The sequence below is a fragment of the Salvia miltiorrhiza genome, chromosome 1 (assembly GCF_028751815.1).
Source record: "Salvia miltiorrhiza cultivar Shanhuang (shh) chromosome 1, IMPLAD_Smil_shh, whole genome shotgun sequence".
Lineage (NCBI taxonomy): Eukaryota > Viridiplantae > Streptophyta > Magnoliopsida > Lamiales > Lamiaceae > Salvia > Salvia miltiorrhiza.
Genome location: NC_080387.1, coordinates 38,935,027 through 38,956,440, shown reverse-complemented (window position 1 = coordinate 38,956,440; position 21,414 = coordinate 38,935,027). Strand labels below are relative to the sequence as shown.

Genomic DNA, 21,414 nt, shown 5'->3' with positions numbered 1-21,414 from the left:
GCAAAAACAACGTCATTTCGTACCATATAATTTAAAAAAATTCTCTATGAAATTAAAAATTCACTCCTATCGTGTTTGAAATTCACGCTAATAACATAGAATTATGGATAAACACGGTAGAATATGGTATGAAATGAAGTTATTTTTTCCATGTCATTTAAAAAAAATAGAATATAAATTACATTGTGGCATTCCGCGAGCCACATCACATTCTTGGTAACCGAAAAATAGATGCATGATATATTTGATAAAAACCTGATAATTTGAGGGTTTAGAAAATATTTCAAAAATTTAAGGATATTTTTGATAAAATGAGTATAATTCAGGAGTTTTTATGATATTTACCATAAATTAGGGTATTTGAAGCTTTACACCGGAGTAAAAAAAACACGCTTTACCGGGTACGAATCCAATAGATTAGTCCATTCATTTTCATTTCAATTTTTACAATTCCGAATCCCCAAATCGCTCTTCTTCCGATCAACACACAGCCATCACGCCGCCGTTTCCTCTCCGTTTAATTGGGGTTTCTATGTCGAACTTGCATTCAACCACGGCGGCAGCCTCTTCATCGTCTAGCCAATACACCTACTCCGCTGCCACCACGCCCTATTTTCCGACGCCGTTTCACCTCCAACAAACGCCTCCGCCGCCACCCGCTCCTTACATCGGGGCCGCCCCTCCTCCCCCTGTCCCGGTTCCCGTTTATCCCGCGCCTTCCACCGTCTACTCCTTGCCGCAGTATCAGCAGGTAAAGTTTTTAGTGTATTGATTTATTAAGTCCCGCAGCTCGTGTTTCGGATTGAAGGGCAAATGAGAACTGGAATTGGGATATACTGAATGTGCGTTTTTTATTTGAGTTTTGATTTGTGAAGTTCGAAAAATTAGATTAAGGACATGGATCTTTCTATGAGGTTTTGTTTTGAGTTTGCAATCTACGCACAATTTGCACACAGAAAAAATAATTGAGAAGTCATATGGTAAGAATCTATACATGGTTGATCATGACTGTGGTGTCAAGCCTTCTAATGACTCTGGTGTTAGCTCAGTTGTAAGACTTCCCCCTTCAACCATTAGGTTGGAGGTTTGAGTCATCACGGGGAAATGGGTAACCATTATCGATCATTTTTTTTAAAAAAATGGTTTAAGGTCAGGTTCATTCGCTGAGAAATCAATTGCATTGTGATGTTTTTTTTCTAGCACTTATTACTGGTGTGCGGTGCATATTGTGGCCTATTAATTATATTTTTTCACTAACAGCGGGTTTTAATCTGGACAGGCTCAACAGTTGTTTCAGAGAGATGCACAGACAATAACACCAGAAGCTCTCGAGAGTGTGAAAGCTGCACTTGCTAACAGCGATATCGAGCACAAAGCAGAGACCAAGAAGAAGGCAATTCCTAGGAAAGCTGCAGGGCAGAGTTGGGAGGATCCCACTCTTGCAGAATGGCCTGAAAGTATGACTTCGTTGCTCGCTCTGCCTATATATTATTCTCGTTACTAATTTGAGAAGGGATCTTCTTTTTCTTTCCCATAGAGAACTCCCAATATCCTAATATATCGCCCAGATCGTAAGAGTTTTATGATGACTATGTAGCCCAGCTGTGGTGGTTATGTCTTGTATTTGTTTTTCCTGAGACATTTCGTTTTAGCATGCTCATTTTTCTTTATGTCATCCATTCACAACACAAGTATTGAAAAGTATGGTTCCTTTTAGCTTACTGCATCCTTTTATAATCTAGAACTCGGGTAATCCATAGGCTATCTGCATAAATTTGCAGATAGAGATTCACCTTTCCAGATAATCCTTTTAGCTTACTGCATGTCCCATATTCCACATAATTTGCTCTAGGGATTCACCTTTCCAGTACATGCCCATGCTTAAATTAATTAATTATTTGCACAAATTATCTCCATTTGTGGTAATGTCAATGGAACTATTGGAAGTAGTAATAATATGGTTACAGTTGATCTGTGCTGTACTCATGCAATCTAAGCCAATCATGGTCGTGCAATTGCAAGTTTTGGACTTCATCTATATTTGTTGAAGCAGATCAGCTTCATTTTTTGTTGTTTCATTTTGATGATTATCAGTTGATCTTGCAGAAGCATTGTGTTTTTTCCATTTATTGATATGTTGACATCTTGCAGATGACTATCGTCTATTTTGTGGAGATCTTGGAAATGAGGTGAATGATGATGTGTTATCAAAAGCTTTTGCAAGGTTTCCTTCCTTCAACATGGCAAGGGTATGATCCTCTCAAACTTATTGTGAAGCCCTTTCTTTTTTTGGTGGTGCATGTTTTAATTGGATTCTCTCTCTCTCGTACATATTTTGAGTGGCATACATGAGCATTTGCAAGAACAAAAAATAAAATCATTGTAGAGTTTATTACTCGCAGATTATTTGTAAACTCCTTAAAATGCAAACCCTATCTGTCAATCTGAATGTGTAGTTTATTAAGAATCTGAGCTGTACCAGGGTCCGTATTTGGTTTATATTGCATACCTTCATTTCCTTGGGTGTGAAATAACTCCTTTCCTCATTCCAATTTCTGATGTATCTTCTCATGTGGTTTGGTATATTTATTTTCTGTATATATGGGCGCGAATTTATAGATACATGTGGGGATACTGTAAATAATGGTGGCCGATCTTGATCAGGTTGTTAGAGATAAGCGTACTGGCAAAACGAAGGGCTACGGATTCATCAGCTTTGCTAACCCATCGGATCTTGTGGGAGCGCTGAAAGAAATGAACGGTAAGTTTCAATATTTTCACCCAACATTCTAATAGCTAGTATGAATATTCTGTTTTATATAAGATGCCATATTCCTGATTCAGGAAAGTATGTGGGAAACCGCCCAATCAAGCTTCGGAAGAGCACGTGGACCGAAAGGACTGATACGGATGCCTTGGGTAGACAGAAGGTTAGTCACTAATTACTACTGGTGTTGATAACCTTCTCACTTAAACTGGTATTACAGTTGATGATTTTGCCCTGATTTTTCATTTTTATTTACTTTTTTGGTTGCAGCACCATTCTCAGAAGAAGACGAAGCAGCCAAAGAGAAGTATCTTGCACAAATGAGACTGGCCAAGGTCATTGGACAGCATCAAGAATACATAGATGTTGGATATGAATGTTAGTGTTTCTGAACTGCCATTGAGAGAGAGGGAGACATTCCCCCAATGGTTGCTTTGTACCATCAAAATCGTTTTCCTGAGATAAATGTAAAAAGATTAGTTTCGACACATTTGTAGTATAAATTTATAATGTAGGGATGTTGCTTTGTTTCCCTAATCGAGCTGATCATACAATTGTTCAAATTAATTCCGAGTACAAACTCTCAAATCCTAATTCTCAGCAGAATCTATATTGAATGGACTCCAATTTGCAAGTAGTTCATTCAACAGCGGCTTCGATCTCTGTTTTCTTCCTCTCTAGATGGCTCGTTTGGGTTCGTGTACAAGATGATCCTAGCACAATCTACCCTGATCTTGATCTGCCTCCTCTTGCAAACGCTAAATGAAAGAGAAGTAGAATAGTAGCTTCGAGCTTCAATTATGCAAGAATTTTCTTTTAGAACGAAAAGAGAATGCTTCTGAATGATAAAAATTTTAGTGGTAACTATCGATTGTCAACTCTAGCAACTGAAGCCTGCTGCTCAGAAAGAGGCTTTTTTCTGCCGGGTCCGGTTGAGACCTTAACCATGGCCGGCCTTATTAGCCGGTCAGCTAGATAGAAACCTCTGCGGAATTCTTGAATCACAATCCCTTCCTTGAACTCATGTGACTCCTCGCGTGCAATAGCCTCGTGCATCTGTATCACACAGTTCAGATCCTAGTATGTCATTTTATTTTACACATGAGCCAAATACACAGCTAAACACAAAATAGCATAATCATAAAGCATTGAGTCACACAAGAATATGCAGTTACTGCATTCCAACTAAAGTTCAATTGTGCTTTCATTGTTGTGGAACAGAGAATTGATCAGTGATCAAACAATGACATGGCGAGTTTGTGTGTGAGCACGTGTTTTGGGGTGAAAGGTTACTCCCTATTCGCTTTCTAATCTGTAACAGTGATTTAAGGCTCAAGCACTAAAAGTAATCTTATTTATTCAAAGTATTAGAGGATGCTACCATAGTGCAGTATCTTGATATTTCTACTCTTATGCACATTTTAGTTAAAGAGTCATCGTTGAGAGAGAAGGGGCTCAATCTTACCGAAGGATCAAATGGTTTTCCCACGGTAGGGACCGCTGCAACACGCAAGCTTCTCATAATTTCTATGAACTGCTTGTATATACCTTGATAACTCGTGTCGATTTTCTTCTCCATCTCAGTCTCTATCTTCAACTGTTGTTTGGCTCTCTCGAAACTGTCAACCATTGGCAAGAGGCTCTCTATCACTTCTCCTTGGGCATCACTCCTAACTGTTGCTCTTTCCTTTTCCGATCTTTTCCTATAATTATCAAAATCAGCCTGCAGTCGTAAAAATTTTTCCTTCCCCGAGGATACCTCCTCAGACAAAGCTGAAACCCTATCAGCCAGCTCAATTTTCTCTTTATCTATTGTAAATAGAATATTTTCTATCTCATACATGGCCCGTGCATCTCCATATGCAATCGCCTCCTTGTACAACTGCATGAGGGACTTCATGTCGGGTTGAGACTTTTTACTTGCTGCCCTATCTGAACCAGATTTGTCTTCATTGTATGTCTGCACGTTAGATTTTGTATATCAGCACATCATTGAAGTAGAAGTCATCAAACCATTCATTTACTCATATCATGTGAAAATATCGACAAATATACTGTTTCAGCTCTTTGAAGAGATAATTGGTCCAAAATTGAAAACGACAGTGATTCCACCAAACAATATACTCTACAAACGATAGTAGATTTGCTTAACTCTCTCGTCCAACTAAACATCTAACCAATTACTTCTATTCATTTTCTTGGCATAGTTTATCCGAGATTTCCATGTCCATGACCACACATATCCCAGTTATCTCATACCGTTACACATCCATGATTGAAGTGAAAACTTACAAGCACAATCACACACATTCTTCGACTACACGATTGTCCAAAAACCGAGTCAGTCATCAAAATATATTTTCCACTTTTCGCACATCCATAATCAGAGATCTTAACACGCTTGCTCATCTCATATGGTACTTTCAGCAACTAGTTGAAGAAGTATTCGGTGAAAACTTATAGGGTTAAGGTGCAGATAGGCCCCTGAACTGTACACCCTTAGAGCGATTTACTCCCCATACTAAGTGTGTGTGCAAAATAGCCCCTAAACTATCAAAAACCTAACATTTAAACCCTCACGACTAAACGACGTTAGTCAACGTTTGGTCAATTTTTTTTTTTTTTTATTTCAAAATTGCTCTTGCTGCTGCGTCAATGGCAGCGGGAAGAAGAAGGAGGCGTGCTGTGGCTGGTGGTTCAGGAGCAGCTGCTGGTTGAAAATCGGGGGCTTCATTTCTGCAGAGGAATCAAATGCAGTGGGATGATGAAGAGCTATTGCTCCGAGATTGTTAGACGGATGCATCGAATTTGGGGGAAATTTGAAATTAGCGGAAGAGGGAGGCAAGGGCAAACCAATCTTCTCAGCGCTGGATCTGCTGAAATTAGGGAGCGTGGGCATGAAGCTGCCCCCAAATTGGTCCCCGCCGAAGCCTTGATCCACAACCCCGAAGCCGCCGCTGAAATCGAACTCGGCGGCGGAGCCAATTTGGAGGGTTTTACTGAGATTGGCCATTGCAGGATCCTCCACATCTCCCATGACCCAGCGGATGAAGGCCTGCTCCTGGCTGGGGGAGACGGCGGCAGACTCCGACAGCACGCTCTCCCAGTCCTCCATGGCGAATTTCTCCGGGTTGCCGCCGCCGCCGTCGAGAGAAGGCAGGACTGGGAGCAGGTCGGCTCCGCCTCCGGCATTGGAGCTGGTGGCAGTGGTGGAGTCTTGCTGCCATTTCAGGGAAGGGTTAGTGTCCGAAACCGCCGCCACGCCGGCCGTGTCGGTAGAAGCAGCACCACCCCCGCCGGTGCTCCCGCCGAGAGATGAAGACAGTGTTGAAATAAAAAAAAAAAAAAAATTGACCAAACGTTGACTAACGTCGTTTAGTCGTGAGGGTTTAAATGTTAGGTTTTTGATAGTTTAGGGGCTATTTTGCACACACACTTAGTATGGGGAGTAAATCGCTCTAAGGGTGTACAGTTCAGGGGCCTATCTGCACCTTAACCCAAACTTATAATAGCACTAATTACAACAAAACCAGCTGGCAAAAATAATGTCAACATGATTCCCACAATGTTGCCTTATTAGTCTCTGCTAACATCATACATCAATTGATATCTTAGAAACGAAACCCCTATTTCTTTACCATTTGAGCTTAAAACTTATCTTTTCACATCTAAATTCTACTCCACATACAACATGATTCTATTATTTCCAAAACATAATAATAAAAAAAATCTGTTAACTATAACTAAAAAGCAAACTGCAATTTATTCATTTATCAATCAAATTAAGATTCATACTTTCCATATAACTTTCCAATAGCTAAGGCCCTATCTTCCCATCTCCTTTTCAATTCCTAATCACTGTGAATCAAATCAGATGAATAAAATGCATCACATAACACATAAATACTTCAGCTTGTGTGTTTGTTTGTGTGTGTGAGAGAGAGGGAAAGAGAGAGAGATATACTTGATTTTCGTGCTGGGCTGAATCTGAAGGCCTGAGAGAAGAACGCCTGTCATTCCTATACCAATTATTACCAAATCTCGAATTAATCCCAAATTGCCAATACGCGTTCAGAACGGGAGAGGAAGAAACAGCTGCTCTCGAAATGGGTTTTCCATGAACAACAAATTGTTGAATGCTCGTGGGTTGAAGAGACAAATGGTGGGAGGGTTTCAAGGAGACGCTTCGGGGACTGTAGAGAGAGAAAGCGTTAGACAGAGAGGCCGAAGCCGCCATTTCCGCACTCGCTACACTCTGCAAGAAAGAGATGGAAAGGATTTGTAAGCAAAATAATGGGTGAAAAGAATTGGTGGTTGGTTTGTTGTGGAAGAGACCAGAGAGATTTACAAAAATGTCTTCACAAAAAACCAGTTTTGCTAAGCTTTTTATTTGGGTTAGGTCCACGGGTCGGGTCAACTCATCTCGAGATCCAGTATGTTGGATAGGGTTGGGCTTAAACCCTGTGTTTAGTAGTGATTGGCCCAATTACACAACAATTCAATATTTTTAATATTTAACTGATTTTTCTCTTTTGTCATATCATCAATATTTATATTTTCCTCAATCCAATCACATTCCCCTCAATTCAATCACATTTATTTTTGATAGACTTATCCATGATAATTCTAATTATTCAATCACAATATTATCTATAATTATTTTATATTATTTTAATTTAAATATAATTGAATATGATTAAAAAAATTATAACAAAAATACATCAAAATTCAAAAATAATAATTTAATAAAATTAAAAATATAATAAAATTTTGATTGAGATTTATAAGAAAAGAGAAAAATAGTATGTCAATATTGGTATCTATTTATAGAGAATAAAAAGTAACAATTTTTTATTTTTTTAGATATAGACATTGAGCATTTATCTTAATATCAAAATAACTTAGACGAATTTATCATCAAATGACAAATGGCATAAACTTATAGGTCCAACTTTGTGGTTGGGTGCGGTTTGTGGGCGGTCGTTGGCAATCTCTTGCTCCAGATTTTTTTTTAAATTAATGATATGGCGATCAACCACAAAGGATAAAGGTCGTTGCTACACCAAGTTCAAAAAAAAGACTTGATCTAATTCAAAAGTAGTTTTGTGTTGGTTCAGTTTGAGTCCTCTTACTAGATTAATATTTCAAAATATGAATATGGCTTGTCCCGAAATTTTCATATGTTGTTAGATTAAGGGCTTCTTTCATTATGGGAGGAAGTTCCAAGGTAGTTAATGGGTAGTGGTGTGTTATCGCCTCGATGTCGATTCACCGTTCTCACGCGCCGTAGCCTGATTTTAATTATTTCCCGAAGCTCAACTTCACATGGAGCTCTTGTATAGACCACGTACACGTTAGCTCATTAATCGTTTGAGCTAGACGTGCTCTTTAAATTCCTGCACAAAGATAATAGTTAGTGTGCGCAGCTGTTGAAGGAGCTAAAACAAAGAGAGATAGAAGAAAAAGGGCATCAAGGTTGTTGCCCGAAGATGGAGCAACATCAGCTGTACGGAGGCGACGCAGCAGTAGCTATCTCTCAGCTAAGATTTCAGTCTCTCTCAAACCCAAGTGTAGTTCTTCTCCGGCAACACCATGTTTCGGCAAATTCACTACCAAGTTCACACTAAACCTCACTCTAGATAACCCACACAGAGATAGCACAGATCGGACGAAGAAGATACACAAGCACTGAGCTTGTTCCCACTTCGACCAAGACACAGAGAAGATAAGAGGTTAGGTGAAGACACAAGATGAGCTTCTCTCTTTCACACAGGAACACAGAGATAAGAGAGAAGATAACAAGGAGGAATGAGGTAACTACCAATTTCGTCAATAGGAATTCAGCAGTAAGGGGCTACAATTTAACTTAAGAGATGGACTGAAGGAGGGTAATGGGCTGCTAGGGAATAGGCTTAGGTTTAGGCCAACTATTTCAACAACGTTCATCTTTGGCCCAACCATGGTGGACTACATGTATAAAGAGTAGAGACTAAAAGTATCATCATCGCCGTTTTTTCCTGCACACACACAAGTAATATAGGTGCACAAACACAAAGTTTGTGCAAGTCACAACAATCTAACAGGGTAGTTAAACAAAGTCAAAGTTAAGAGCCTTTTGAAAAGCAACATGCTTCTTGGTAGACAAACATTTTATGCCTATGTCAGCAGGGTTGTGATCAGTGTGGATTTTTTTAAGTTTAACAATGCCTTTATCCACAAATATCACGAATGAAGTGAAAACGAACAACAATATGCTTTGTCCTATCATGGTACACAAGATTTTTGCATATTTGGATAGCAGATTGACTATTAGAATAAAACACAACATCTTTACCTATAACACGAAGTTCAGATAAAAGACTTTTAAGCCAAATAGTTTTCTTTAAAGCTTCTGTGGCAACAACATATTCAGATTCAGTAGTGGATAAAACAACAATGCTTTGAAGTTGAGATTTCCAACTAATGCAAGAACCATATAGAGTAAACACATAGGATGAGGTGGATTTCCTATTATCTCTATCATTTGCATAATTGGAATCAACATAGCCAACAAGTTTCACACCATCGGAATACTTAGAAAATCTTAAGCCTATATTCAGGGAGGATTTTAAGAAACAAATAAGCCACTTCAGAACTTCCCAATGAGGCATGCCGGGATTAGACAAATAAGACTAAGCACACTCACAAGTCACAACATACACAATATCATGCCTAATACTCCCTCCGTCCCTGAAATAAGTTTCTCTTTGGGGACGACACATGTTTTAAGAAAATGTTGTAAAGTGTATTGATAGTGGAGAAAAAAGTATTATAATTATTATTGAAAGTTTTGAAAAGGTATTGGGAGTGATGTAAAAGTGAAAAGTAAGAATAAATAAGTATTATTAGTGGTGGTGTAGTTGTCCAAAAATGAAAAGAAAGAAAGATGAAGTTATTTGGGGGACGTCCCAAAAAGGAAAAATAGGAACTTATTTCAGGGACGGATGGAGTACTAATCATCAAATACATCACATATCCAATGATATTTGAATATGGCATCTTTTTCATAGAATCCATCTTAGAAGCAGTTTTTGGAGACTGATCCTTACTTAACACGAAGTGGGAAGCAAGAGACATATTCACATGTTTAACGTTAAACATAGAAAATTTACTCAAAGTTTTTTCCACATAGGAGGTCTGGTTTAACATTAAGGGTAGATCGTTTTCTATCCCTAACAATGTTCATGCCTAGAATTTTACTAGCATCTCATAGGTATTTCATTTCAAAATTATCACTCAGACATTTTTTACTATGCTTGATGTTCTCAAGACAATGACTAATAAGAAACATGTCATCCACGTAGATAAGCAAGAACATAGGTACAAAGTTGAGATCTTTAAAGTACATGCAATGATCATGCACACTTCTTTCAAGCTTTAAAGATTTCATGCATTTATCAAACATAATGTTCCATTATCTAGGTGATTATTTTAGTTCATATAAAGTCTTCTTAAGTAAATACACATGATTTGGTTTTTCAAGGTCAACGAACCCCTCAAGCTGTTTCATATAAATAGGTTTATCTAAATCATCATATAACAAACCAGTAGTCACATCTATTTGCTTAATTTCCCAACCAAAATGAGCAACAAGAGCAAACATAATACGCACAGTGGTAAATTTCACAGTAGGAGCAGAGATTTTCGTATAATGAATCCCCTCTTTTTGAGTAAATCCCGTAGCAACTAACCTAGTTTTATACCTACTTATTTGAGTTTTGGATTTATCGTTCTACATTGCCGTTTTTAGCCGGGTGGACGGTACTGACTTATTTTCCGTGGGCGGGGTCTGCGCCACGTCTTTATCCTTGTTGGGGGTCCCCTTTTACGTTGTGACCCTCGGCTTATGTTACAATTTAGCGGAATCCATCACCTTACCGTATGAATAAGTTTCGGTCTCGTCCGAGACAAGGACTGAAGCAGTTCCATCCGTTGAGGCCTCAGTCTCAGCCGAATAGGCTTCAAGATCAGCAGTTTCCGCCGCCGAAGCTAAAGATAGAGGCGCATGGGAATTATCTGGTCTTTCTGGCTAGCCTATCTCTTTTTTTTTTCCTTGATCACTGCTTAAGCCGCTGTTCCCACCATTTCCTTGCTATCTGCCCGAACGTCATGACGACGAATTTCAATCTCATTTTTAATCCTAAACAGCCACTTGCAATCAATAACATAGTAAGAATCATCATAAGGTACAAGAATCCAAGTATCGTTTGCACAAAGAGATCTCATTTCACTTTTCATGGCATTTAACCACTGTTTCAATTTTTTGATTGCCTAGCATCATGAAGAGAAGCAAGTGTATGATTATCAATGGTTTCAAACACACTAAAAGCAAACAAGGCCATTTCAAAGTCATTAAATTTTTCAGGTGGTCTAATGATCCTTCTAGGTTTATCCCTAATCAATTGATAATCATGCAAATCTTCATGAACATTTTTAGCATGTAAGTCAGACAAGCCATTTTCAACTTTATCGTTCACAGCATGTTCATTGGTGCGTTCAACATGCAATCAACAAAAGGACGCAATACACGTAATTGCTCCACCTCATTTGGAGCAGTGTCAGGATTAGAAGTTGAAGCAGGCACATGAGCATTTAAACATGAAAATTCAGATTCATTAAAAATCACATCACGACTCACAATTATCTTAATGACATGTTCACTTCTATCCCACAGCCTATAACCTTTAACCCCTTCAGGGTAACGTAAGAAAACACATTTTAGACTTAGGTTCAAACTTATCACTTTTTTGATGCACAAATGCAACACAACCAAACACCTTTAAATTTGGCAAATCAATAGGTTTACCAGAATAGACAGCTTTAGGACACCTACCCTGCAAAGGTACATATGGGGACCTATTTACTAAATAAGTAGCCGTATAACCAGCTTTACCCCAAAAACTTTTTGACATACCATAGGTAGCTAATAAACTTCTTACCTTATCTAACAAAGTTCTATTCATTCTCTCTGCACCCCTTTTTGTTGAGGTGTATAGGGCACATATTTATGGCGCTTAATACCAGACTCAACACATAAGTCATCGATCAATTTGTTGCAAAATTCAAGGTCATTATATGTTCTTAAAGCTTTTATTTTCTTTCCAGTTTGATTCTTAATAAAGATTTTCTAATTTTTGAACTTTTCAAACATATCAAATTTTTCTTCATGGGAAACACTCAAACCTTCCTAGAGAAATTATCAATCACGGAAATAAAAATATCTATTCCCACCATGTGTAGGAATAGAAGAAGGGCCCATACATCAGCATGTAGATACTCAAGCATAGTAGAGCACTTAGACAGATTAGGGAACGAAAAAAATAAGGAATTGCACACGACATTGCTTGCCTAGCACACATGAGCCACAAAACAACACAATGGATAGTTTATCATTACCAAACACGCCATCATTTTTAAGAATTTCAAGCGCTTTATTACTCATGTGACCTAGCCTATTATGCCAAAGTAAAGTCTTAATCATTTTGCACAGAATATACACAATTAACATTGTCAAGAACAGTTCTTAAAAAAAAACATTGTCAGAAACAGACTCGGCATGACATGTAAATGTTATTTTGCTTTTCAGCCTTAAACACAACCAAAGACCCTTTCATAATCTTCATAACACCATTTTTCCATATCCCCTCTACACCTACATCTTCAAGTGCAGCACATGAAAGCAAGTTGTAACACAGATCAGGAACTTGTCTCACATTCTTCAAAGTAAGCGCATTACCAGAAGCAAATTTTAAGCAGACATCGTTGGTTCCTATTACATTACATTTTTTTTCATTAGCCATAGACATGTGACCATACTTAATTAACCTCTTCATAATTAGAAAATAAATTTTTAAAGGGAGACGTGTGAAAGGTAAAACCAAAGTCAACAAGCCATTCAAATTCACATAGAGATTCGGACACAAAATTCACAAAATGCAAGTCACTCACATCTGTAACACCTAACACATCACCCTTAGACTCACTTGTAGAAGCCACATTCACATGCTAATTATCATGTTTCTTTTTAGGATGTTCTTATTCATAATGACCAGGTTCACCACAATTATAGCATTTACGACTACCTTTTGATCTACTCTTAGATCGACCTCTACTGTGAGATATCTTTTTATCACTTGATTCATTTTCTTTCTTCGCATGCTTTTGGGGTTTGTTTTTATGTCTACCCCTAACATGTATAGCCTTCTCCTCAAGCTTTCCCTCGTGCCCTTGCTTAAAATCAAGTTATTTACTGTTTAAAGAATTAATGGCAATATCCAAAGTAATACTATCACGACCATATTTAATAGCAGGCTTGACATCACTATATGAATCAAGTATAGCATTGAGCAACACGATAGTAGTATAATCATCAATATGCTTGTCATCAGTCAACTTGATATCTTGCACAAGTTTAGTAAACGCATCAAGATTCCTATCTATATCTTTAGATAAATGAAGTTTGAATCTGAAAAACTTTTCAAGTAAGTACATTTTTATGGCAAAGAAGTTTCAGAATATAACTTTTTCAATTTACACCATAGTTCTTTAACAGATTTCCTAAGCACACAGTCAGATAAATTGAGAATAATAGATGACAATGCAAGTTCATTCATGCTAGCTTTCTTTTCTTCAGTTTAATATTTAGCATATGAATGATCGATACCCTTAAACATATGTTGTTGGACTAAAATGCATTTCATTTTCTATTTCCAAATACTAAAATTAGTTTTACCGTTGAAAGGAGCCATCACAGAAGCCATTTAAAACAATCAAGAACACACATGTTCAATAAAGAGACAAGCACACGAGGAAAAAGTTCACACAAAATCAATCCAAAATGCAAGTAGGCGAATTTTCCAGTTCACACGACGATTTGTCACCGACGCAGAGGGTCACTCAAACTCTATTGGATACAGGAGAAAAATCAACTACATATTCTCAAAGCTAATGAAGCTTTAAGCACACAAATCACGCGGATTCGACAAGCCAAGAAGAACGAACACAAAAATATCCCACTTTAGAATCTGAAAGTGCAGCAGATAGTAGAGCAACAAGAAACAGATCAGATTCAAAGGAAAAATAAATTTTTTAGTGACACACGTGCTAGCACAAAACAACCACTTCAGATTAATTACTCATATATGCACAGAAATAGCGCAAGTTGGTAAACAGCAACAAAGTTCCAATCCTAGATAGCATTAGTCGACAGTTTTCTAGAAATTTAAAGTGCAACCTATCTTGCACCAGCCGGCAACCTCTAGGAATTAAACATCAGGGAGGTTTCACCAATTTACTAGAGCGAGGCTTAAGATCAAAACCTCGTCATACCTGTGGGGATTTGAATCGCCGTTTAAGGGACCCACAATGCGGAGGGTGTGACAGCGAGACTAACGAGGCTCTGATACCATTGTTGTGTTATTACCTCACCGTCGATTCACCGTTCTCATGCACCGAAGCCTAATTTTAGTTATTTTTCGAAGCTGAACTGCACATGGAGCTCTTGTGTAGACCACGCACACGTTAGCTCACTAATTGTTTGAGCTAGACGTGCTCTTTAAATTTCTGCACAAAAAGAACACACCAAGAGATAAGAGTTAGTGTGCGCAGCTGTTGAAGGAGCTAAACCAAAGAGAAATAGAAGAAAGAGGGCATCAAGGTGGCTGCCCGAAGATGGAACAACAACAGTTGTCCGGAGGCAACACAACAACAGCTGCTGGAGATGACGCAACATTAGCAGCTGTCTCTCGTCTCAAATCTCGATCTCTCTTAAACCCAAGTGTAGTACTCCTCCGGCAATACCATGTTCCGGCAACTCCACTGCCAAGTTCACCCTTAACCTCACTTCGACTAACCCACGCAGATATATCACAGATCGAACGAAGAAGACACGCAAACACTAAGCTTGTTCCCACTTCGACCAAGACACAGAGAAGACAATAGGTGAGGTGAAGACACAGGATGAGCTTCTCTGTTTCACATAAGAACGCAGAGAGAAAGGAGAAGAGAACAAGGAAAAAAGGGGCAGCTAGGGTTCCAATTTCGTCTCTAGGAATTTAGCAACAAGAATTACAATTTAACTCAAGATAGGGTGGCTGAATGAGGGTAATGGGCTTAGGTTTGGGCCAACAATTTCAACAAGTAACAATTATAACACATTTGTTATCTGGAAAGCTTCCATTGGTGGTGGGCTCCACCTGAAAATGATGATGTCGGCGTGTAATTCTGCCCTTCTCAGCTTGGATAGCGCGAGCGCTATGCGGCTGGACATGTTTGTGGTGCGGGCCCCGACATTGTTAATACATTTATTTAAATTTTTCAGCTTTTTATTTTTTTGTTTGTGCTTTGATTTTATTCTTTATTTTAAATTTTAATCTTTAAATAAATATAACTTTTACATTTTAAATCAAATATTTACATAAAATATATCAAATTAAAGCTCTTATTGTGATCTTTAATTTTATATGCATATTAAACATTTTATGATTAGTCGAATTTCACAACTTTAGAAAGAAATAAAATAAAAAATAAGAAGATAAAGAAAAAAGAAATAAAAGACTATAATTTATAATACACCTTCAATTTTATTATAATTAGAAAATTATCATTTAAAATTAATTTAATTTAATTTTGAATTGAAATTTTGACTTTTTGATAGAGATCATAATTAAATTACTCTGAGTGCTCGTTTGGTTCAAGTAGAGGAACGGAAAGTGAATGAAATCAAATAAAGGAGTGGAATTGTAACAATTACTTTTATTGAGTGTTTGGTTAAACAATGGAAACAAATCATTAGTAAGAGATTTCCTTTCTTTTGTTTCTTCTCTATTTTAAAGAGTAACAAATTGAGTGATTTACGCTCAAGTAATGGTAATGATTAACTTAAGACTCTCAAGACTTAAACCTCTAAAACCATCCAACCAAACGTGGCTGAACTTGCGGTTTGAACCATTTGTGAATGGCTACTTGCATAGTTGCATGCCTTTCTTCTTTTAAAAAATTGATTGATCTTCTTAATAGATGCCCCCAAGTAGGGTTGTAACCGAATCGAATACTGACGAATATCTCAATATTCGATTCGTATTCGTGAAATAATTCGTATATTCGATTCGGTATTCGTTTAGGTTTCGAATACAAAATGCGATTCGATATTCGATTCGAATTGATTTTGAAATTATTCGCTTCGATTCGTGTATTCGATTCGTTTTTTAAAATTACTCTAAATTTAAAAATTCGAATATTCGATTCGAATATTCGATTCGTTTTTTCCTTCTATTCGATTCGATTCGAACTATTCGATTCGAAATTTTAGAGAAAAAAATATGTAAAATAATATTCTAAAAAATATAGTGATATATTTCAATACATCTATCTAATAAAGACACACATCAAAAAAAGCTCATTTGATGATTCCACCATTTAAATTCTCAATACACATCATAACATTCAAAAGTTTGCAATACATAAAATAAAGATAGGTTTCAAATTCATCAAAACAACACTTAAATAAAACAATGTCAAACATCCAATCTTCCACCAAGCTTGTAAACTAAGTGGACTTCAACATCACATGGAAAGGTTCTTCTTTCTCCTACAAGAAGTAATAAAATAATTAAAACACAATTTTATGAAAACAAACAAATACTTCAAATAAATTGGACTTACATGAGACATAATAGCCTTCTTGACTCCATGAAGATGACGAACCCAATCTGCTCCACAAATTAAAACTTCTACCACATCAGAATCTAACCTTGAACGATAAGGATCTAACACTCGACTTCCTGCACTGAATGTGGCCTCTGATGCCACAGTACTAATGGGAATAGCCAAAACATCACGAGCCAAAGTGGATAAAATCTTGAACTTCAATTCTTGAGATTTCCACCAAGCTAAAGCATCAAACTCAGAAGCTACAGCTCCATCCCCATCTTGACTTCTAACAACCCCCTCATCCAAGTAAATGTCCAACTCCGACTTCGAAGGACCATTCACCTCAACACTGTCTAGATACTCATCAAACATAGACAAACCACTAGGCACTAATATTAAATAAGCCGAAGACTTCTCACAATAACAGTAAATCTAATTTCACATTTCCAAATTCCAACCATCTAAATTCATAATAACAGTAAATAAAATTAAATCGAAGTCGAAGTACTGACCACTTATAATATATCTCACTAGATATTTGATTCAAATTTTGTGAGCTGCCTATTTAATTCAAATTTAATCCATTAAAGACCTTACTTCCTTCCTTCCCCAACCCCAAAACCAAACTCCACACACAACAGACACGAATTAATTAGTTCAATGACAAAAGAATCCAAGCCTCTCAAGAACACCGCATGTTTGACTTCCAAACAATCGCACAACACCGCATGTTCTTGTTGACAAACATATCATATTTCTAGATTTCATATCCAATTATATGCTACCAAGAATTAAAAGTATACTACAGGATACATCACATTCATCAATGCAGCTATTAGATTTCATAAAACACTAGATTTCTTAAACAGAAATAACATTCAGCAATATGTAATATCTGCGTTCTTGCAATAATCCAAAAAATAAAGTAACGGCGCAGCAGAGGAGAGGGAAGGGGAGATTTCTTAAACAGACATCACATACTAACCTGCTAGTATACGGCAGCAGCAGACGACAGTTGGAGGAGAGGCGACGCCGTGGCAGGGTGCTGGCGACTGGAGACGGGCGACGTTAGTTGCTGGCGAGTGGCGACGGCCGACGGGCAGCCCGCAGCGGAGAAGACGGACCGATGCAGCCGCAGGCGCAGCGTCCGTGGAGAAGAAAGAGAGGGTTTTTTTTTCCAGATTTCAAAATGGAGCGGCGCAGCCTTAGTTAGAAATTAGAATTAGGGTTACAATTCATTTTACTTTTTTTACACGGTAGAATTAGAATTTTATATTAAAATATAATATCCTATACATATAGTGTATATATTTACACGGTAGGATTAGAATTTTTTTTTGAAAGGAGTGTTACAATTAGATGTTAGATATTATAAAATTATAATTAAAATATTATATTATATTATATTATATTATATTATATTATATTATATATATATATATATATATATATCGAATCGAATATCTTCGAATATCGAATCGAATATCATAATTTCATATTCGTATTCGTATAATAATCGAATCGAATCGAATATTTGTTATCGAATACGAATCGAATAATTTCGAATACGAATAGGGCAATTTCGAATCGAATCTCGAATCGAACAAAAATATTTGATTCGTTTACAACCCTACCCCCAAGGCAGATCGAATCGAATAACATTTAGGAATTCCCCAGCCCACCCAATTAAGGCCCACGATCCGGCCATTTCGACCGGCAGCAATTTTGACATGCTCCGCGGCGCAGCGTATTACCATGCGTCCTTCCCAGTGAGATTCACGCTAGGTATTCACCTTGACCAGCTACTATAAAAGAGGCAGCTGCAGCCCCCTTCTTTGGACTCTTTCACTCCTCTCTCCTCGGTCTTCTCTCCTCCAATCCCCCATCATTTTCATCCCCCCTTTTCGAGGCGAGTCGACCGCAGGCAGGTAACACCTCCCCCCCACCTAATTCTCGCAACAAATCATACTTGTTTACTGCCATTTTTGGGAAATCTATTTTTGTGAATTTTCATTTTCTGTGGATTTAGCGTAATTTGCGTCTTGGTATGATTCTGAAAACTCTTCTTCCGCTGTTTTTTCTCGATCGCATTTGAAAATTTATTCTATTTGTTGCTGCCGTAATAGTATTTAAGTTTGCACTCGGTGACGCTGATTTAGATCCGAATCAGACTTGCACAGTGCTAGTATTTTCTGTGGAGTTTGTATATAGCGGAAGGTTTATACTCGTCTAGATCTGGAATTCTAGATCTGAATGCAATCGCACTTAGATCTGATTCATTTACATAGAGATACACGCATGTGAAAATTGGCTTGTTTAGATTTTACTTGATTTAAATCTAGGCATTTATTTCAGATCTAGTTGGATTGAGCTTGTTCTATTTGCTTACAGAACAATATTTATTGAGCCTGCAGAATTACATTTGTATTATTGGTTTTCATTATTGTTTTTGTATTTAGTGGTATTTTTCTCTGAATTTTTGATCGTTACAGTTATTGTAAATTGGAAGATCTTATCTGTCTGTTTCAGTAATTCATATATAAAAAAAATTGATTATTGACTTTGAACTTCATTTGTTTGTAAGTTGGTTTTTTTATAAAATCATTGTTATTATGATTAGGTAGTTAACTAATATTGGTTTATTATTTTAAAAGGCAACTTATATACGCATTGGATTTGAATAATATGATTATAACACCTGGATTCTGATGGTTGCATGCATTCAACACTTGCTTTGGTTTTGTAAGCATATAACCTGTTGAGTGCTTTATTCTAGTAATGAAACAGAACAGTGTAATGTAATGTTCTTCTGTTTGCCGAAATTTATGCTACCCTATTATTGTTCAATTGATTATTAATATTCTGTCATCTTGGAATATGTAGGTAACATGGCAGATCAAAAACAATTCCCAACTATCTCCCAGAAGGTAGCCAACCAACTACATCTGGGATCCAGCATCTCACAAGTTCGTTATGGAGGTGTCCCACAACCTGCTGCATATCAGAGGCGATTTGCTTATGGCAATTATACAAACCAAGGTTTCCAATATCCTAAGACCTGCAGGGCAAGTCAGGATCTGGCATTGATCTCTGCGAATGCTTCCCCAGTTTTCGCTCAGGCTCCCTCAGAGAAAGGCTTAGCTGGCTTTGCAATTGACTTTCTTATGGGAGGAGTTTCAGCTGCTGTGTCAAAAACAGCTGCTGCTCCTATTGAGCGTGTGAAACTCTTGATCCAAAACCAAGACGAAATGATCAAGACTGGCCGACTTTCTGAACCATACAAGGGAATTGGAGAGTGTTTCAGTAGAACAATTAAGGAAGAAGGGTTTGGATCACTGTGGAGAGGAAACACTGCTAATGTTATCCGTTACTTCCCTACTCAGGTCTGCCTAATTTTCCTCTATTATGTGCAGTTTTGTAATTGCCTGTTTAGTTAACTATACGATGATGATGCTAACTCATGGTTATTCTGTATCCATCAGGCCTTGAACTTTGCGTTCAAGGATTACTTCAAGAGGCTGTTTAACTTCAAGAAGGAACGCGATGGTTACTGGAAATGGTTTGCTGGCAACCTTGCCTCCGGTGGTGCTGCTGGTGCATCCTCGCTTCTCTTTGTCTATTCCTTGGATTACGCTCGTACCCGTCTTGCCAATGATGCGAAGGCTGCGAAGAAAGGAGGTGAGAGGCAATTCAATGGTTTGATTGATGTCTACAAGAAGACCCTCAAGTCAGATGGTTTGGCTGGTCTTTACCGTGGATTCAACATCTCGTGTGTTGGTATCATTGTATACCGTGGTCTGTACTTTGGTATGTACGACTCTCTGAAGCCAGTCCTCCTAACCGGTTCTCTGCAGGTAAGTTGGAACATCTCTTTTTCATCACTATATTTCCTTGTCCATATTCTGAAAAATCTTGACCATACCAAATTGGCATTGCTTTTGATGTTTACAGGATAGTTTCTTTGCTAGTTTTGCCCTCGGTTGGCTCATCACCAACGGTGCTGGTCTTGCCTCCTACCCGCTTGACACTGTTCGCAGAAGAATGATGATGACATCTGGTGAGGCTGTCAAGTACAAGAGCTCTATGGATGCCTTCGCCCAGATCCTCAAGAACGAGGGTGCCAAGTCCTTGTTCAAGGGTGCTGGTGCCAACATTCTTCGTGCCGTTGCTGGTGCTGGTGTGCTTGCAGGTTATGACAAGCTTCAGATGATCGTTTTTGGAAAGAAATATGGCTCCGGTGGTTCTTAAATATGTCAGCTGCTTTTTTTGCAAAGAGATGGCGGTTATTAATATTCCCTTTTTGTTGTTTAGTTTGAGAAGGTGGCAAACCCTATTCAAGTATGATGGCGATGATAAAAATCTTTTTGTTATTTATTTAGTTTGAGAATTGACAATGTGCGATGATAGTCTTTTTTGCTATTCAATTTGAGAATTGGCTCTCTTGTTTTAAGTATTTTTGGTTTTTTTTTTTTTTTTGAAGAATAAGTATGTTTGGTGTTAATTTATTGATATCATTCTCTATTGTCTTGAAGGAAAAATAAGGCAGGTTATATTGTTCTCCCTCCGTCCTATCAAGCATTATCAAGTTCTTTTCGGCACGAGTTTTAAGAAATTGATATTTTATGTGTTAAGTATAAAAGTTAAAATGTGAATAAAGGATAATTTTTTTGTCATATAAAAAAATTAGTTAAAACCAAAAATGAAATTTGGTTATCGTGGCATGGAGAGAGAGTAGTCATGAAATTGGGGTTTCAAATATCTAGAATCAAAGTAAATAGTACTTGCGTGCTCTACACAAATAATTTCGAGAATAATGCGTATAAAACCTCAAATAAAAAAGAAATAATTGCAACGTGTTTTTCACATTGAACTATTACATGAAATTGAAAAATAACACAAGCAAAAAGAGATTCCTGTGCACACCTAGTGTCAGGAATTAAAAGAAATTCTTTAATTTT

At 37.5% G+C, this 21,414-nt stretch overlaps 3 protein-coding genes across 6 annotated transcripts; 2 read left to right on the top strand and 1 right to left on the bottom strand.

The window, feature by feature from the left end:
• The first annotated feature begins 386 nt into the window (after positions 1 to 386).
• LOC131014735 (uncharacterized) lies at positions 387 to 3,334 on the top strand. The gene is made up of 6 exons (XM_057942817.1): positions 387 to 751; positions 1,280 to 1,457; positions 2,152 to 2,249; positions 2,665 to 2,761; positions 2,845 to 2,930; positions 3,038 to 3,334. The coding sequence occupies exons 1-6, from the start codon at positions 533 to 535 to the stop codon at positions 3,089 to 3,091; spliced, it is 732 nt and encodes a 243-aa protein (XP_057798800.1). The 5' UTR covers positions 387 to 532; the 3' UTR covers positions 3,092 to 3,334.
• Positions 3,201 to 7,128, bottom strand: LOC131014727 (uncharacterized). The gene is made up of 3 exons (XM_057942810.1): positions 6,732 to 7,128; positions 4,233 to 4,727; positions 3,201 to 3,823 (listed from the first exon to the last, which is right to left on the bottom strand). Exons 1-3 carry the CDS (start codon positions 7,002 to 7,004, stop codon positions 3,632 to 3,634), a joined length of 960 nt encoding a protein of 319 aa, XP_057798793.1. The 5' UTR covers positions 7,005 to 7,128; the 3' UTR covers positions 3,201 to 3,631.
• A 10,973-nt stretch (positions 7,129 to 18,101) lies between these two features.
• Positions 18,102 to 20,906, top strand: LOC131014701 (ADP,ATP carrier protein, mitochondrial). Of its 4 annotated transcripts, none has more exons than XM_057942778.1 (4): positions 18,102 to 18,384; positions 19,340 to 19,839; positions 19,939 to 20,310; positions 20,408 to 20,906. In XM_057942778.1, the coding sequence occupies exons 2-4, from the start codon at positions 19,345 to 19,347 to the stop codon at positions 20,702 to 20,704; spliced, it is 1,164 nt and encodes a 387-aa protein (XP_057798761.1). In that variant the 5' UTR covers positions 18,102 to 18,384; positions 19,340 to 19,344; the 3' UTR covers positions 20,705 to 20,906. The 4 variants fall into 4 exon arrangements, with proteins under 4 accessions (XP_057798761.1, XP_057798743.1, XP_057798753.1 ...); XM_057942760.1 differs by having other exon boundaries at positions 18,240 to 18,380; XM_057942770.1 differs by having other exon boundaries at positions 18,299 to 18,501.
• Positions 20,907 to 21,414: the final 508 nt, after the last annotated feature.

What these genes read in the sequence shown, in the direction of transcription:
- LOC131014735 (XM_057942817.1), top strand. Translation starts at nt 533, where the DNA reads ATGTCGAACTTGCATTCAACCACGGCGGCAGCCTCTTCATCGTCTAGC. An exon ending in TCTTGCAGAATGGCCTGAAA is followed by an intron (nt 1,458 to 2,151) that starts GTATGACTTCGT and finishes GACATCTTGCAG; the next exon opens with ATGACTATCGTCTATTTTGT. An exon ending in AGCGCTGAAAGAAATGAACG is followed by an intron (nt 2,762 to 2,844) that starts GTAAGTTTCAAT and finishes TTCCTGATTCAG; the next exon opens with GAAAGTATGTGGGAAACCGC.
- LOC131014727 (XM_057942810.1), bottom strand. Translation starts at nt 7,004, where the DNA reads ATGGCGGCTTCGGCCTCTCTGTCTAACGCTTTCTCTCTCTACAGTCCC. An exon ending in CAGCCCAGCACGAAAATCAA is followed by an intron (nt 4,728 to 6,731) that starts GTATATCTCTCT and finishes TCTAACGTGCAG; the next exon opens with ACATACAATGAAGACAAATC. An exon ending in GAAAACCATTTGATCCTTCG is followed by an intron (nt 3,824 to 4,232) that starts GTAAGATTGAGC and finishes TGTGTGATACAG; the next exon opens with ATGCACGAGGCTATTGCACG.
- LOC131014701 (XM_057942778.1), top strand. Translation starts at nt 19,345, where the DNA reads ATGGCAGATCAAAAACAATTCCCAACTATCTCCCAGAAGGTAGCCAAC. An exon ending in TCCGTTACTTCCCTACTCAG is followed by an intron (nt 19,840 to 19,938) that starts GTCTGCCTAATT and finishes TGTATCCATCAG; the next exon opens with GCCTTGAACTTTGCGTTCAA. An exon ending in TCCTAACCGGTTCTCTGCAG is followed by an intron (nt 20,311 to 20,407) that starts GTAAGTTGGAAC and finishes TGATGTTTACAG; the next exon opens with GATAGTTTCTTTGCTAGTTT.